Here is a 16,544-nt window from a genome sequence, read left to right as displayed (position 1 = left end):
AGCACATAAAACCAGTTTCACTACGCTTGCAATTATTCTTATTGTTCTAATTATTTACTATTCACATGCACAGACACAAGAGCTCCTTTTACGTGCTATTAATAGCTGCAGCCGTGTGCAGTGGTCGTGCATGTAGATGTTTGATCTGGGGTTGTATGTGGCTTTGCCAATGCTTTGTATTTCAACCCTCTCTTGCACAGAGACAATAGCAGTTAGCAGCAGTTTTTGTTCTCTTTTAGTATTTGACACCAAAGAAAGCACATTTCCTTTTCAGTTTTGTCATGATAAGTGTTTCACATTAAAATTTCACTTCTTCTTAAAACCGCATTTTCATATACAAGTGACTAGTTAGAGAAGTGTTTATATCCATCCTTGTGCTATGCAAGATGCAACATTTTACAGCGTTTGTCTTTTATAAAAGAAGTTCATGCACACTTACAGCTTTTTAAAACTGAGTAAAACACTTTTACATGGTCATTCCTCCTCCTTATATGTGCATGTGAATCTGTCTTTGTTTGTGTGTTGATTAATCTTGATTACCTTCTGGTGTTGCAGTAGCTTTGGTGTTAGTGGTCAGTGTGCCAGGAAGCCGGGGATAATCTCTCTACTGCGCTCTCTTCTCTATGTCTCCCTCGCTCTCTTTTTTCTGTTGTGACTAATTCGGCTGCGTTTGCCCGAAGGGAAGCGCATTGGCTCACTGACTGTGTCTGTGTGTTTACTTTTCTGGGTCTCGCTCCAGCATTTCAAGCTTTTGGTGGAACAGCTTCATGTGAAAGGAGAGGGCAAAGTAAAAAAAGCAATGAAGGAGTCTTTCAGGATTCTCAATGAGGTTTGTCTTTCCTTGCCACAATCATAGCAACTGCTACCCCTTGGCCGTAATAAAAGCGAAGCAAAGTTATTTTGGAATTCCTACCTCCACAATACACAGAGCTTGAGTGCAGATTTTTAAAACTGATTAAACTGGATGTGCATATTTATGTGTTTAGGCTACTGCACTGGGGCAGGGCAGCCTGTGTAACCAGGCAATCATGCTGATAACAGACGGAGCCATGGAGGACTTCCAAGATGTTTTTCAAGAGTTTAACTGGCCGGAACGACGGGTATTATAAAGACCAGCACAGACAAATATCATCCTTTAAAAGCTGTAGTAGCTGAGTATTAAATTAGCGTGGCTTATCACGCCGTACTACATATAGCACTTGACTTTCTCTCCAGGTTCGAGTGTTCACCTATCTGATTGGACGGGAAATGACGTTTGCTGAAAATGTCAAATGGATTGCCTGCAACAACAAGGGTAAAGCCCAGTGTCTTTAAATTTGATGGCTTTGTTTGTGTTGTCACATTTGTTTGTACTGACAAATCCTTCATAATCATTACAGGAAGACAGCAACAGTAATAAATTGAAGATTAAAGAATATTTTTTTGTAAAAAAGAATAATTTTCTGAATCTTACGAAACCCCTGGTGCTCCCAAAAGAGGTGTGCTGGCCCTGTGGTGATTCCAGGTGGCACTATGAGGAACTAAGTATCAGGTGCTGCCCTCTTGTGAATTACAAGGCATCGTGCAGCAGCTTAGGAAATAATCACATTAGCTCCTTCTAGCATATTAAAATCCATGGCTAAATAACTGATAATCAGCACAGATACACTGCAAACATATCCCTGGCCAAAAATGTCATAACTGTGTCTCTATAACAGGTGCAATCCATTTTGTTGCATAAACTGATAGTTGCTTCTACTAGCAGGCAGATATCTCTCAAACAGATATTTTGTTGCTGTTTTCTTGCAAACAGCTTCTGCTTAAACGTTCTGGATGCAGATTCAGTTGCTTAATAGTGTTTGCACCAGTGCTCTTGGGAGATGTTACCAAGGGGAAATATGTTGCACATATTCACTTGGCAGAGCTTCAGTAGCCTGTTGTCGCTGAGCAGCTTCACTGCAGGTATCCCACTGACGTCACAGTCTCCCACTTGTAGAAATGCCACAAACCTTAGACTAAGCCAAGCTTTAAAGCACGTCAAAAACATATTTGTATCAGTCGGAGATTCAAGCTGGGATATTTGTTTCATGTTTTGGAATACAGGGTGTTCTGATGTCTGATAAATGAGTTTCTTCTTCTAAATTTAATACCCAAAGGTAGAAACCTGAGTTAAAAATAATAGGTGAACAATTTATTTTCCAAAAACTAAAAAAGAAAAACGCTTCTCAGTTTTCCATCTGAGTAGTTTATGATACGAGTTACAATACGTGTGTCTTTTCTGTGTCTTCTGCAGGTTATTACACACATGTCTCAACACTGGCTGATGTCCAGGAAAACGTTATGGAGTACCTCCATGTTCTGAGCCGGCCAATGGTCATCAACCACGATCATGACATCATTTGGACTGAGGCCTATATGGACAGTGTGGTCAGTCTGCTTGTCTTATTATTGTTGTTTAATATTATTATTTTTGTCCCAATTTAATAAATGAAATAGTTATTTAAAAACTGTATTCTATATTTACTGCTTTTATCTTTGTTTAAGGTTTTTTGATGATCTGAAACATGTGAGTGTAGCAAATATGCAAAGAAATAAATATATAAAGAGAAATGAGGAAGGAAGCAAATATATTCACATATTTACTTAATTCTGAATATTTAGACTATGGTCATTATAAAGAATGCAGATGTAAAGCACCACCTCCCTGGCACATTTGTTACATGTATTTAATATTAAACAGTTTTTTATTTTTTCTTTTGAATTTATGTTTTCCTCCCTTTCATTTGGCCACAGAAATATTACATTGTAATTTGACAATCTTACTGGAGGTGTTATTCTTTAGCCATTCATGTGTGCTTTTTTCCCCATTTACCATTAACTTCAGTTGCCAAGTACAAAAAAGGTAATTGTATGTGAAGCTAGCTTTAGAGCTTTAGCTAGAAAAAGAAAGTGAAGTGTAGCATTTGTAATGACATGCTTAGGTTTTGTTTAGTTAGTGGTTGTCAGTTTTTAGTCACCTCTAGTAGTTTCTTGTAACTCTGGTAGCTTTTGCTAAAGCTAAAGTTAGCTCATCCTCGAGATACCAGCTGGACTAATGTTGTAAGTCATTTCAACATTAGACCACATTTCAAGTGGTTTTTCAAAATGCATTTCAAAATGCTTTATTATAAATTCATTTAATCATTTAAGGGTGGCTGTAGCTCAGGAGGTAGAGCAGGTCACCTACTGATCGGAAGGTTGGAGGTTCGATCCCAGGCTCCTCCAGTCTGCATGTCAAGTATCCTTGGGCAAGATACTAACCCCAAGTTGCTCTCCGATGCGTCCATCGGAGTATGAATGTGTGTGAATGTAGTTAGAAAAAGCACTAAGTATAGATAAAGTGCTTGTGAGAATGGGTGTGAATGTGGCATGTTGTATAGAGCGCTTTGAGTACTCCGGGAGAGTAGAAAAGCGCTATATAAGAATCAGTCCATTTACCATTCAGTCCATTTTGAAATGTAATCTAAACTGTAAAGTTTAAACTTTCTTTAACTATACAAGCCGGTGTTCTGGGAATCCATCCTACCTGGCAAACCATCCTACCCGTTGTTTCTGCGCATGCGCACAACACGAAATTCATTGGCAAATTGTCATACCTTTGTGAATGTCATCTACAAGCATACTTAAACTGCTAAAATTTTGTGGCAAATCGTCCTACTTTTGTTAATCTGAGCTAGAAGCATACTTTAATAGCTACATTTCAGTGGCGAACCATCCTACCTTTCTGAATATGAGCTAGAAGCATACTTTAACAGCTAAAATTCAGTGGCAAATCATCCTACCTTTGTTAATAACAGCTACCCACATACTCTGACAGGTAAAATTCAGTGCCAAACGATGCTACCTTTGTGAATGTTACCTACAAGCATACTTTAACGGGTAAAATGAAGTGGCAAACCATCCTGTCTGTATGCATACGAGCTACAAGTATACTCTGATGGGCAAAGTTAAGTGGCAAACCATCATACCTACTTAAATTGGTGCTGGAATTACTCTGTGACAGCAGAAATGTGCATAAACTACTTACGGTAGGACGTTTTGCCAAAGTAGGATGGTTTGTCAGAACACCGGTACTAGCTTTTTTAAGAGTTAGCTTGTTGAATTAATCTCCAAATCACTTATTTTTTCAAACTCTGTAAACAAACCTGGATTAGTTTTTTTTGTTTGTTTTTTTTATTAATTAATTAATTTTTTGTCCACAGGCTAACTAATTTATCTGAAAGTGTGTTTATTGTATCACAGCTGTTCAACACTCAGGCACAAAGCCTGCTCCTGATGACCTCAGTAGCCATGCCTGTGTTCAGCAAGAAGAGAGAGACTGTAAGTAGTTTTTTACAACTTTGACCTCACATTGTGTCTTTGTGTTGATAATGGTAAATTAAATTGAAATGAAATTGTGATAGATCATAACAAAAGTGGGAGTTTATATTCATAAATCTGTATAAGAAATAGGGTTAAAACAGAAGGAACTAGCCTTGATCTGCTAAGAAACAGGCTGCCTTAAATTTGGAAGCCTTGTTTGATTCAGTATTAACTTTTGAACCACAGATCAGAGCTGGCTGCAAAATAAAACCACTGCTCTAACAGTGTGACCTGGAAAACAAAGATTAACAAAAAGTCACTCACTTATCTCCTGCTAGTTCACAATATTCCATTGAGGCTTCATGCTGGTATCATCTCAGATTTTATTTGAGCTTATTGTTTATATTTCGTTTCAGAGTGAGCGCTATTTAATGTGATTTTGATATATTTAAAATTCTAAAATGATATTTTTACCTCATAAAGTTATCTCACGGGATTCTACTGGGAGTAGTAGGAACTGATGTTGCCTTGAGAGAACTGATGAGATTAGCTACAAGATACAAGGTAAACCAGAAAGTAACACACCCTATAACATATATGCTGTACTTCAGTACTGTCAGCAGTTTGCTTCCTTATGGCTGTCTGCTTATGGTCTTTTTATAGCTGGGTGTTCATGGCTACGCCTACCTCATCACCAATAATGGGTACATCCTGTCTCATCCTGACCTGCGACCTCTGGTACGAGGATTTTTTTGTTGGTATTAGATAATGGATTATGAGTATATGCCTCTTATTTTAAAAGCATACTTTTTTGTCTGTCTGCCTGTGCTTGTGTATGGCAGTATAAAGAGGGTAAGAAGCTAAAGCCTAAACCCAACTACAACAGTGTGGATCTGTCAGAAGTGGAATGGGAAGACAGCGAAGAAAAAGTGGGTAACATACACATACACACATTTTCGACCCTTTAATTTCACTTATTTTCTTTGACTTATAGTTTAAGGTGCTGATATAGCTTAACTTTTTTTTTAGCTGAGGACCGCCATGGTTAAAGGAGAAACCGGAAACTTGTCTTTAGATGTGAAAACTTCAGTCGATAAAGGAGTGAGTAATTTTGTTCTTCAGGAATCTGTTGGTGTAAAAGGAGACTTAGTGACTATTATATCAGTCATTTCCCCTTTTTGTCCCGTGTACCTCTTTTTTCAATAGAAAAGCTGTCTTTTTGTGCTCACTGTGGTGTTTATGAAGCCTGTTTTTCTTACAGAGAAGAGTGATGTTCCTGAAGAATGATTACTACTATACTGTCATCAATGAGACACCATTCAGGTTTGTCCAGTTTCTTTAAACTTTACTAAATTCCTTAAATTCTCCAGTAAAAACAAAACAAAACATATAAACAAAACAAGTCTCCTTACATTTTCTATATTGCCTTCCTAAAGTTTCCCACATACTGTAACGGTCTTGGCCTTCTCTGTGTTGACAGTCTGGGTATAGTGTTGAGTCAAGGATATGGACAGTATATCTTCATAGGAAATGTCTCTGTTGAGGAGGGTAAGTGTCCAATCTCTGGTTATCTGCGTTTGTGTCTGGGTTTCATACACCCTGGCTTATGTCTTGACTTCTCTTCTTGCGCAGGTCTTCACGACTTATTGGCTCCTGATCTCACCATAGCCGACGAGTGGTGAGTTTAACTTGCAGAGTAACAGGTTGTGAGATAGGTCGTGTTTCCCATTTTTCTACAGGGTGGTTTATCCGGTGTTCTGACAAACCGTCCTACTTTGGGAAGCTGTCCTACCCATAGGTTAATTTGACGGTGACTTCTGACAAACCCGAACACCGGCTATGTTGCACATAAAGTCAGAGTTTTCAGTGTAATTAAGGTGGTTCCTTTTTACCCTAACTTAAGCTGAACACATAACCTGGTCTGGAGCAGGTTTCGGTTTTGAAATCGGTTGGTAACACCACATTTTTATTAGACAGCTTTTATAGTAAAGTGCTGTCTAGATTATCTGATGTACTATTTTTTTTTTTTATAAATAGAGCTTATTCGGTCAGAGCTTGTAAACTACATCAAATGAAGCTGTAAAGTTACAGCAGTGCAAACTGTATGTGTGGCATTGTCACTGGAATTTTCTTACATTCAGCATAAAACATTGATGCAGAAAATAAATGTTTTGTGTATAAATGTTTTATGTTGATCCTAATCTGCTGCTAAGTCTCTTTTACACTGCTGGAATTGCAGCTGCTTGAACCCAAATTAGAAGATTGATGGGTTACATTTGTAGGCTATATATCAAAGAGAACATTCAATCAATAAAATTCATTTTCTCTTTGATCTGGTAGCAGACTAATGTGATTTCCCCGGATCCTGGATTAGGAAATGGGAGAGAGTTAAATCTGAGTATGTTTAAACGTATCAAAAATTTCATATCTCTGATCTGCAGCAGCTGCACAGTGAGTGCAAACTAATAATGTTAATAAATATGATAGATTGAGATAATATATTTATTTTACAGCTCTGCGTGCTTATGACGACTCTGAGTTCACAAATTTCAGCAGCATTAATCTCAGCCTCACTCTTAGCAGTATTATTGCATTTTACTGTTATATTCTTTATTTTCTTTATAGACATCTTATCGTCTTATATTAGATTGAAATAGTCAGAGCTCACATTGAAAAAAAAAAAAGTTTTTGTTGTTTGTTGTTTAATGGTGGCTGGCAAATAGCTTCTAAGGTGCATTACCACCACCCTCTGGGAGTAATAGCATGTTACATACTACAAGGTGCCCATAAACAAAGGAGAATATATATATTTTAAGACAAGAAACAGTTGTATAAACTGTTGGTTATTTTTTCTTTCTTTTGTTTTTATTTAGTAACTTTGACTATATTTGAAAGTCCTCACCGTGCTTAATTGACATATGTGTGCGTTTGTAGGACCTACTGTGAGACAGACATTGACCCAGCACACCGCAAGCTGAGTCAGCTTCAAGCTGTGGAACGATACCTCACAGGCAAAGAGCCAGATCTGGAGTGTAAGTCGTGACTTAATGTCAAGCATCGCATGAATGCATCAATGTCAGAAGTATAAAAATGTGTGTTTAGTTGGATATTTTTTTGTTGCTGCTTCTTGGTAATAAATCTTATGCCGCTGTTTATTTCCCCCTAAATGGTGTCATTTATATTTATTAAATAAATAAATTGTTTAATTTTGCTTCTTCTTGAATTCAGTCATCCGATCCAATAAACTGCACATACAGTAAGTTATTATGATGATTACGTTTTTCATGGGTCCATGATTTATTATGTCTTGGTCTGATTTATTGCCAAGAAGCACTGTTACAACAAAGAAATAATCAGCAAAACCAAAATTTAATACATTTTTCTGCTAAGTTTATATACCAATAAGTATATGTCACTTGTGACTTTGTGTGATGTGCAGGAGTAAGCATTTAATGATGAGTTTTGTACAACTTAGGATCAAATATGCCAGAGAATACTGAATCACAGGGAGATGCTAATATGCTGGACATTAGAACAGGGAATAAACAGTAATGAGTCACAACGTGACTCGAAACTGGAAATAAACTCAGCACAAGATAGAAAACTGTAACCAAAATGAATCAGGAAGACATCTAAACAGGGAATACTTTGTTACCCCCACAAGGGAGGTAGCAAAGAACAAGTAACACAAGCAATGTTACAAAAGAAACAGCACTCAAACATACTGTAGGGTCATTCTCAAAATCCAAAAGAAACGTTAAAAGCACACCGTTATACTTATGTTTCCTTCTGCTTTCTCTGAACAGGTGATATGCAGCTGCTGCAACAAACGCTGTTTGATGCTGTGGTCACGGCTCCCATGGAAGCTTACTGGAACGCCCTTATGCTCAACGTATCCAGGTGAAAATGAACACAAATGTTCCTTCAGTTCATGCCACCAACTTTTTACACAGTTGGTGATTCTTATCTATACTAACATATATATTTCCTCTTTATGTGTGTATGTGCGTTTGTTTGTTTCTCCCTCTTGCTCTCTCAGTATGGATGAGGGAATTGAAACAGCATTCTTAGGGACCCGTTCAGGCCTCATAAGGTTTCTGAGGTATGCCGGTATCGAGAAAAGAATTGGCAAGTGAGTAAGAAAAGTCCAACTGCATCTATGTTGTCATTCTATTATATCCAAAACCAAATAGAAACTGGTGTCAAAAAAAACTCTATAAAAGGTTTACCTTAGACTAATGGTAATTGAAGACCTGATGATGACTTTATGCCCCCTGTTTGGTTAATTAAAGGTAAACTGAACTTAATCCCTGACACCCAGGTGGCATCTTTTGGGAGAATTTTCTGTGTAGAAACACAGTTAGCATATATCCAAAACATTTGACTTCTGTATTTGCATTTAGACATCAGGGTTTTGAGATATGACAGACACAGCTACAACCATCAATTTAAGCAAAGATGAAGATACAAATAAGTCTTCCACTACTCTCACTACTCTCTCTATTTGTTCAACCTGGGGTTGCCCTCCCCCAGGCTTGTCCCTGTGGCTTCCTGTCCTGGGTTTGGGATTGGCTGTTCTCCTGCCCTGCACCCCAGTTCTTCCAATTCCGGGAATCCCCTCTATTTGTACTATTAATCGCCATATTGCAATATTACATCAATCCCAAACTATAGTCTCTTTAACTCTAATGTATATTCATTAATCTGTTATTCTCAACATTAGTAAATCCTTTCTTTAGATATATCTCTTGAAAAGCAATGGCTGTCTTGTTAAGGCAATTTAATATCACTATTTTTTGTTTTCCAATTTTAGTTTCCCACTTTATCCAGTTGCTTTTTTCCATGTGTCAAAGACTCTTCATGTTAGTTAAGTAATGGGTTGTTCTTTTAGCATATTTTGTCTCTCCCCAGGTCTTTCCTGACCTCCACAGACAAGGAGAATATGTTCACCCTGGACCATTTCCCAGTGTGGTACCGCAGAGCAGCTGAGTACCCAGCTGGAAAGTTTCTATATTACATGCCCAGACAAGACACTAGAGGTAGGAGGCCATACCTTTACTTAGTATACACACACCTGCAAAATAAAACAAACAAACAAATCCTACAAAATACTATTTATGATGGTGTTTTTTCTTTTTCTTTTGCAATGTTCAGCAGATTGAGTAAAGAATCCCCCATGTAAGGCTAGTTTTTGTACCGTCAGGGGGGTACAGCTGCTCTTTTCTGTTTCCCTCTATGTATATTAATGCAGTTTGCATAAATCCTGAAACATCATGAAAAAATAACATCCTGATCTACTCTGATCACCCACTTTATAACATCTTCAAGGAAACATCAGTACTGGAAGACTCTTCTCTTTTTGTTGTAAAGTGAAGAGATACAGGAGAACATTCGCACCCACTGCCCGTATGCCTTTTCAAGTGTCATACAAATAGCAGATGAGCCCCGTCAGACATGTGAATTTCCCTAAATAAAGTTTTTCTTATTCTTATTATTCTTATTTGCATCAACAAAGTTCTTTGACTGGTTAGGAGAAATTGGAAAATGTGCTTTTATTGAGGCAAAGTGTAAAGTATTTCATCCAGCTTGATGTATATCCTAAGATATGTCTTGATGAACAGTTTTCAGCATCAGAGTGTGAAAATTAACAGCCGTGTCATCTTTGCCATCACATCATACTAACCTCATTTTTTTTGTAGTTGAGAAAGGAAAAGTAAAAAAAAAAAAGCATGCAAGTTTGAACCTGGCTTTTCCCTGCCTCTGGATTAAATTCTCTTATTTTGCTCCACTAGAATAAAATGTATTTTTAAAGAGCTTTGAAAAATATGTTGGCTGTAAAGCGATTTAGCCTGCGACAGAGGGCAGGAATGTAAATTTAATCTCCACTACACAGTGCACAGTGTGCAGCTGGAAACACTGCTTCTCCTAATGACAGAACACAGTGGTTGTGTATTTTCTGCATCTATTTCCTTTGACTTACATGCATAGTTTTTTAGAGTTATAAAGGAATTTTAGGGGCTTTATGTTGACTGGTGATAATCATTTTGTGGTGTATTTCCACACTTGTGAGATGCACTTTAAATATAAACTAGTTCCCAATACGTATTAGGAGTTTGATAAATGCAGTGTGTTGTTCTTAGATGTATTCAGGGACTATGAGGCTGACTATAGCGCCACCTTGAGTGCAGAAGAGGTGGAAACCCAAGCGGAGGAGGGAGGGAATAATCAAAGGGAGGCGGAGAATGAGGAGGAGGAGGAGGGTAGAGGAAAACTGTTTCTTTTACTTGGCATGCCTCCTCTTTTTCATTTGATTTTTAGCAGATACATCCTGTTGTCCCTGTTTTCGATTTGTTTCTCTTCTGACTTTTTCTTGGTCTGTCGTTCTTTTTTTCCCTTCTTTCTCTTTCACTCTCTCTCTCATTGCATGAGCATGCAATTAAAGTATGGAAACCTCCTCTCCTTTCTTAGAAAGCCTTCTCGTAAAGCCATCTTAGTTACATAGTTTTTTGGGCATTATTTTTTTTCCCATGCTGTCATTGTGTCTTTTTTGTCTTAGTGACCGAATAACAGAAATCTAAACACGGTGCACATGGACTAATATAACACACTGACAACATCCTTCTGTTATAAATGTATTACTCGATTAGCTCTCATAATCTGTGTTACATAATGGCTTAAAATGTTAATCTGGCTGGTATGTGTGGTTTGATGACAGTTGGCGTCAGCTGCCACGAAGGCTCAGAGTAGATGCACGGAAGCATGTGCAAATTTATTACATTAATCCAAACTACCTCTCCAGTCCAAGTCAGCCTGTCACATATATATGTTTTATTTAAAAAACACACATTTTCGACATGCTTAAATTTCAACTGCCACAATCACTAAGTGTACGAGGATATAAATATTTCTAAGAACATTTTCCGCATGTACATACAGTAATCCTGCATGTCTGTATATCTGGAAGGCATCCGTGCATGCACGCATACTTGGATTTATAAGGTACTGTAAATACCTGCTAATTGTGTGTGTTGTTCTACCAGCAGGGAGGATCGTGATTGCTGCTACTGCTGTCACTGTGACGGTGGGCAAGAAAACTGCACTTGCTGGAGGTAGGATGACAACTTCTGTTTTAATACACACCCTATCTGTCTCTTGCACACATGCTTCATCCCACCGCTGCCTCCCTCTTTCTCATTTCTTTTTAATCTCCTCTTACCTCTCATTGCTCTTTCAGTGTTTTCTCTGCCTCTAAATTTTCCATTTCTCTTGTAAAACACTCAACCCCTGCATATTTAAAGCATATTGTTCTCCAGTTTGCTCTCTCGCTTTTGTTCTTTTCTCCCTCGTCCGTGTCTGAATTTTCTTACATTTTCACCAAGTAAAATCAGCTTGCTGCAAAATGTATTGGTGGATTTGTTGATGACATTCGAACTTGTTGAGTGGATGTTAATTGCCTGTGGTGTGAATTATCAGCAAGACTTTGCTTTGTTTGGCTTAAGTTCTGGCCCCTTGTGACACTGATGTGTGTGTCACATTATTGCATTTGAAAAAAAAAGGGAGCTGTAATTGAGTGTGTGAGTGTGTCTCATTTTGTACGTTCAGAGTCTTTGGCTTTGTTTCACTGATTCACTGATGTGCAGGTTAGTGTTTGTGTGCGTGTTTGTGTGCGTGTTTGTGCGTGTTTGCCCTGGTAAGTACATCTGTGACTGACACACTCATCAGTCATAATTATCCGAGCGAAGAATCTCTGAACAAGTTTGCGCGCGTGGCTGTCAGCATTTGGTGTCTCATTACGATGACAGATAGACAGAAGCACAGTTAAACACACTGACACAAACACGCGCTTATCTGTGTTCCACAGCTTTCCTAGAAATAATCTCAGGTGTGAAAATCTTGTTAAATTTGGAAGTGGAAAACAGGAGATAAGGGAGATATGAGAAAGAGTTTAAAATACATATTTCAGTCTTTCTCTCAGCCTTGCCAATTGACATTTTTTACAGTTTCTCAGTTTTCTTTCCTTTGCTAGATTCTTTCTCTCGCTGCTGGTTTAGAATCCACACTGTTGCAAAGGCTGAACTTAGACCTACAATTTGGCTTACTGAATCTATTATGGGGTTTCATTAAACCACACGCTACAAAGGAAAGATGGATGTGAAATAATTATGATGTCTAAAAACAGTATTTGATGTGTTTACAGTATAAATGAGATATATTCCAAAAAATATGGTTATAACAACAACATTTTTTGAATTATACATTCACCAGCTTTTTCAGGTTCAAGTGCTGTTCAAGTGCTCTTAAAACAATTAATTTAATTATCCAATCACATGGCTGTAACTTAGTGGATATATTCAAGACAAAGTTCCAACTGGCTATCAGAAAGTTGATTTTAAGTGACGTATGAAAAAAAGAGAATATCCAAGGAGCAGCAGTCTTCTAGGTAAAAATATCATGTTGATGTCAGAGGTCAGAAGAGAATGACCAGACTTCTTTGAGATGATAGGAAAGCGACAGTAACTCAAATAACCAGGTGTGACAACCAAGGTATGCAGATGAGCACCTCGGAATGAACAACATGTCAAGCCTTCAAACTGATGGGCTACAGCAGCAGAAGACCAAACTGGGTGCCATTCCTCTCAGCCAAGAACAGGAACCTGAAACTTTGTCAGTAGAAGATTTGGGTTGCTTAGCCTGCCTCCATTTCTGCTGTGACATTTTAATGGTGTGGTCAGAATTTGGCATATACAACATGAAAGCATGGATCAGTGGTTCAGTGTATCAGTGGCTTTGTATCAATGGATGCTGGTGATATAATGGTGTGGGAGATATTTTTATTGGTACACTTTGGGCCCCTTAATACCAAATGAGCATTCTTTAAACACCACAGCCTACCTGAGTGTTCATGCTGACCATGTCCACCCCTTTGACCACATTGCACCCATCTTCTGATCTATTTCCAGTAGGATAATGCTATATGTTACAAAGCTCAAACCATTTCAAACTGGTTTTTGGAACAAAGCAGTCCATTCACTGTATTCAGATGACCTCCACAGTCACCATACAGTGGCTTGCAAAAGTATTCAGCCCCTTGAACTTTTCCACATTTTGTCACATTACAGCCACGCACACCCCACTTTTCAGTTATTTATTTGTAAAAAATGTTTGGAAACATGTATGATTTTCGTTCCATTTTTGTTTGTACACCACTTTGTATTGGTCTTTCACGTGGAATTCCAATAAAATTGATTCATGTTTGTGGCTGTAAAGTGACAAAAAGTTCAAGGGGGCCGAATACTTTTGTGAGCCAATGTATTTCAATCTAATAGAGCAGCTCTGGGATGTGGTGAAAGAGGAGAGTTACATTGGGGATGTGCTGCTAACAAATCCAACCCAGTACTAGGAAGGAGTATCTAATCAAGTGTTTTCTGAGTAAATATAATAATCACCATTTCGTGGGCACAAAAGTTAAAGTTTATCACTAGATGCCAAGTCCATCAACTTCTCTCCAAGCTGCAGCAAACTCAGAGGGGATAGTTTTATAAACTTATTGGTATGTGTGTGTAAGGAACACATACACACACCAAGTCTCTCACAAGCACATGACTCAGTGTGTTTCACCCTTTGATGCTCCTCTTTAAATCCTCACATACATCTCTCTTTTCTTAGCCTCTGCCTTCCTAAGCTGCCAGATCTGTCTGCCTTCACATCACATTTCTCCTCTCTGTGTTTCCTTTTTCTTTTTCCTGTCATGTCATTTTTTTTCTCATACCCCTTTGCCCTAACTTCCTCTCTACCTTTGTTACTTACTGCAATGGAGGGTTTCTTGTCGAGAGTAACATTCACATAGCAAAATCAAATATTTAGAAGCTGCTTGGTCAAGGAACTCGAGCACATACACTTAAAGGTGTATTCACTCCTTGTAATGCGCATTACATGCTTATGCATTATGAAAAATGAGAAAGGTAATGTAAGCACAATAAAAAGCACAGCTTGCACACATGTGCCAAAATAAAAAGACAAGCACAGAAATGTGAAGACAAATAGTTTGAACTTGTTTTTTTCAGTTGATTAGATATATGATGACTATCTTCACTTCTGTGTTTCAAATTGCACAAATGTTTGCACCTAATAATGTTGCAAATTACACATTAACTAAAACAAATCCTAAATACAAAATATATTTAATATTTGCATGACTTTAAGCATCTAAAAATATTGCAATTCTACTTATAACCACTGAGTGTCAGTGTTTATCTGGACAGAACACAGTCAGTTGTCTATCAGCGTCTCTGTGCATCTTGTGCTCAGCTTTCATGCTCATTTAGTGGCAGATTTAATTTCTTCTTCTTTCATGAAGGCCATGGATTTCCTGTGTCAGAGGCTGATGCAAAATCAGTGCACAGTGACTACAAAAATACAGTCTGAGGGCTCAGCAATGGATTAGAATATCTCTGTGGCATAAGTGACATGCTGTATATAAATAAACCTATTCCTACTGATGCAGAGGCAGACTTTGGAAAAGAGGGGGAAAGAGTGATGAGTGTGGGTAAATAAAAAAAGACAGAGACAGAGGGATAGAGCAGGCAAAGAATAAAGAGAAGACATTTTACATGGAAGAGGAGAGGAAGCAGTGAATAAGGATATAAATGAGCGAGAAAAGGAGGTAAGATCAGGGTGGAGACAAAAAGGACACACAATAGACCAGACTGAGCAAGTGATAAAGAGACAGAGATGAGAGAAAGGAAGGTGAGAAGATTAAAAAATGATAGGAGAAGAAGAAGATAAATTGAGACAAGATAACTGAGAGGGGAATGGACCCAGAGAGAACAATGAAAGGTGAGAGGAAAAAGAGGGAAAAGTATGGGAAAACATATACCTATATTCAGATTAGGATTAGGATTCAACATTATTGTCATTACACATTTAAAAATACAGGGTATTGAAATACAGTTTGCATCTAATCAGAAGTGCAAAGAGCAGTAAGTGCAAGAAGAGCAGATTATATACAGATAAGGGCAGTGTAAAAGGTGGGAGTAGTTATGTACAGATTATGTACAAGTAAGTTAAGTGTACAGATATTTATACCACATCATCCGTGAAAAGCAGAGATGAGGTTCTGAGGCCACAGAAGTGAAAGCCCTCCGCCACTTGGCTGCGCCTAGAAATCCTGTCCATAAAAATTATGAACAGAATCGGTGACAAAGGGCAGCCCTGGCGGAGCCCATCACCCACCGGGAACGAGTCTGACTTATTGCCAGCAATGCGAACCAAGCTCTTGCAACGGTTGTATAGGGATTGAATGGCCTGTAGCAATGGGCCAGACACCCCATACTCCTGTAGCACTGCCCCTGATCTCCATGCAATATTGTAGAGGCGTGTCAACCAGGACAGCCCTACAATGTCCAGACCCTTCAGGAACTCAGGGCGGACCTCATCCACACCAGGGGCTCTGCCACCAAGGAGTTGTTTAACTGCCTCAGTGACCTCGCCCCCGGAAATTGGCGGGTCATCCCCCTCATCCCCAGACTCTGCTTCCTCCTTGGAAGACGTGTCAGTGGGATTAAGGAGGTCCTCGAAGTATTCCTTCCACTGCCCGACAATTTTCTCAGTCGAAGTCAGCAGCACTCCGCCTGTCGGTACCTGTCAGCTGCCTCCGAAGTCCCACAGGCTAACCAAGCCCGATAGGACTCCTTCTTCAGCCTGGTGGCTCCCTTCACCTCTGCTGTCCACCATTTGGTTCGGGGATTACCACCACGACAGGCACCAACCACCTTGCAGCCGCAGCTCAATGCAGCAGCTTCGGCAATGGAGATGGTGAACATGGTCTGTTCAGACTCAATGTCCCCAGTCTCCCTCAGAATGTTGTTGAAGCTCTGCCGGAGGTGTGCGTTGAAGATCTCACGGACTGGGGCCTCTGCTAGGCATTCCCAGCACACCCTCACTATGAATTTAGATGTACCGGGTCTGTCCAGCGTCCTCCCCTGCCACCTGATCCAGCTCACCACCAGGTGGTGGTCAGTTGACAGCTCAGCCCCTCTCTTTACCCAAGTGTCTAGAACTTATGGTCGCAGGTCTGGTGATACAATTACAAAATCAATCATTGACCTGTGGCCTAGAGCATCCTGGTGCCATGTGCACTTATGGACACTCTTATGTTTGAACAAGGTGTTCGATTTGTGATTTGCACAGAAGTCCAATAACAAAACACCGCTCGGGTTCAAATC

The 16,544-nt window shown here is 39.0% G+C and overlaps 1 protein-coding gene across 2 annotated transcripts in view; it reads left to right on the top strand.

Moving 5' to 3' along the window:
- cacna2d4a (calcium voltage-gated channel auxiliary subunit alpha2delta 4a) overlaps positions 1-16,544 on the top strand; it is a 98,146-nt gene that overhangs the window by 12,636 nt on the left and 68,966 nt on the right. Inside the window, exons 10-27 of one of the 2 annotated variants that reach the window (XM_087830681.1) lie at positions 740-829; positions 987-1,100; positions 1,216-1,294; positions 2,273-2,406; positions 4,261-4,338; positions 4,804-4,884; positions 4,984-5,058; positions 5,163-5,249; positions 5,350-5,421; positions 5,582-5,643; positions 5,801-5,868; positions 5,953-5,998; positions 7,255-7,352; positions 8,127-8,220; positions 8,360-8,452; positions 9,232-9,359; positions 10,461-10,580; positions 11,361-11,429. In XM_087830681.1, coding sequence (XP_087686807.1) covers positions 740-829; positions 987-1,100; positions 1,216-1,294; positions 2,273-2,406; positions 4,261-4,338; positions 4,804-4,884; positions 4,984-5,058; positions 5,163-5,249; positions 5,350-5,421; positions 5,582-5,643; positions 5,801-5,868; positions 5,953-5,998; positions 7,255-7,352; positions 8,127-8,220; positions 8,360-8,452; positions 9,232-9,359; positions 10,461-10,580; positions 11,361-11,429 — 1,588 coding nt within the window. The remainder of the gene's footprint in view (positions 1-739; positions 830-986; positions 1,101-1,215; positions 1,295-2,272; positions 2,407-4,260; positions 4,339-4,803; positions 4,885-4,983; positions 5,059-5,162; positions 5,250-5,349; positions 5,422-5,581; positions 5,644-5,800; positions 5,869-5,952; positions 5,999-7,254; positions 7,353-8,126; positions 8,221-8,359; positions 8,453-9,231; positions 9,360-10,460; positions 10,581-11,360; positions 11,430-16,544) is intronic. The other variant, XM_087830680.1, reaches the window with a different exon arrangement.

This window comes from Neolamprologus brichardi, chromosome 17, assembly GCF_056152115.1.
Source record: "Neolamprologus brichardi isolate AB-2024 chromosome 17, ASM5615211v1, whole genome shotgun sequence".
NCBI lineage: Eukaryota > Metazoa > Chordata > Actinopteri > Cichliformes > Cichlidae > Neolamprologus > Neolamprologus brichardi.
This window is presented reverse-complemented; position numbering and strand designations above follow the sequence as displayed.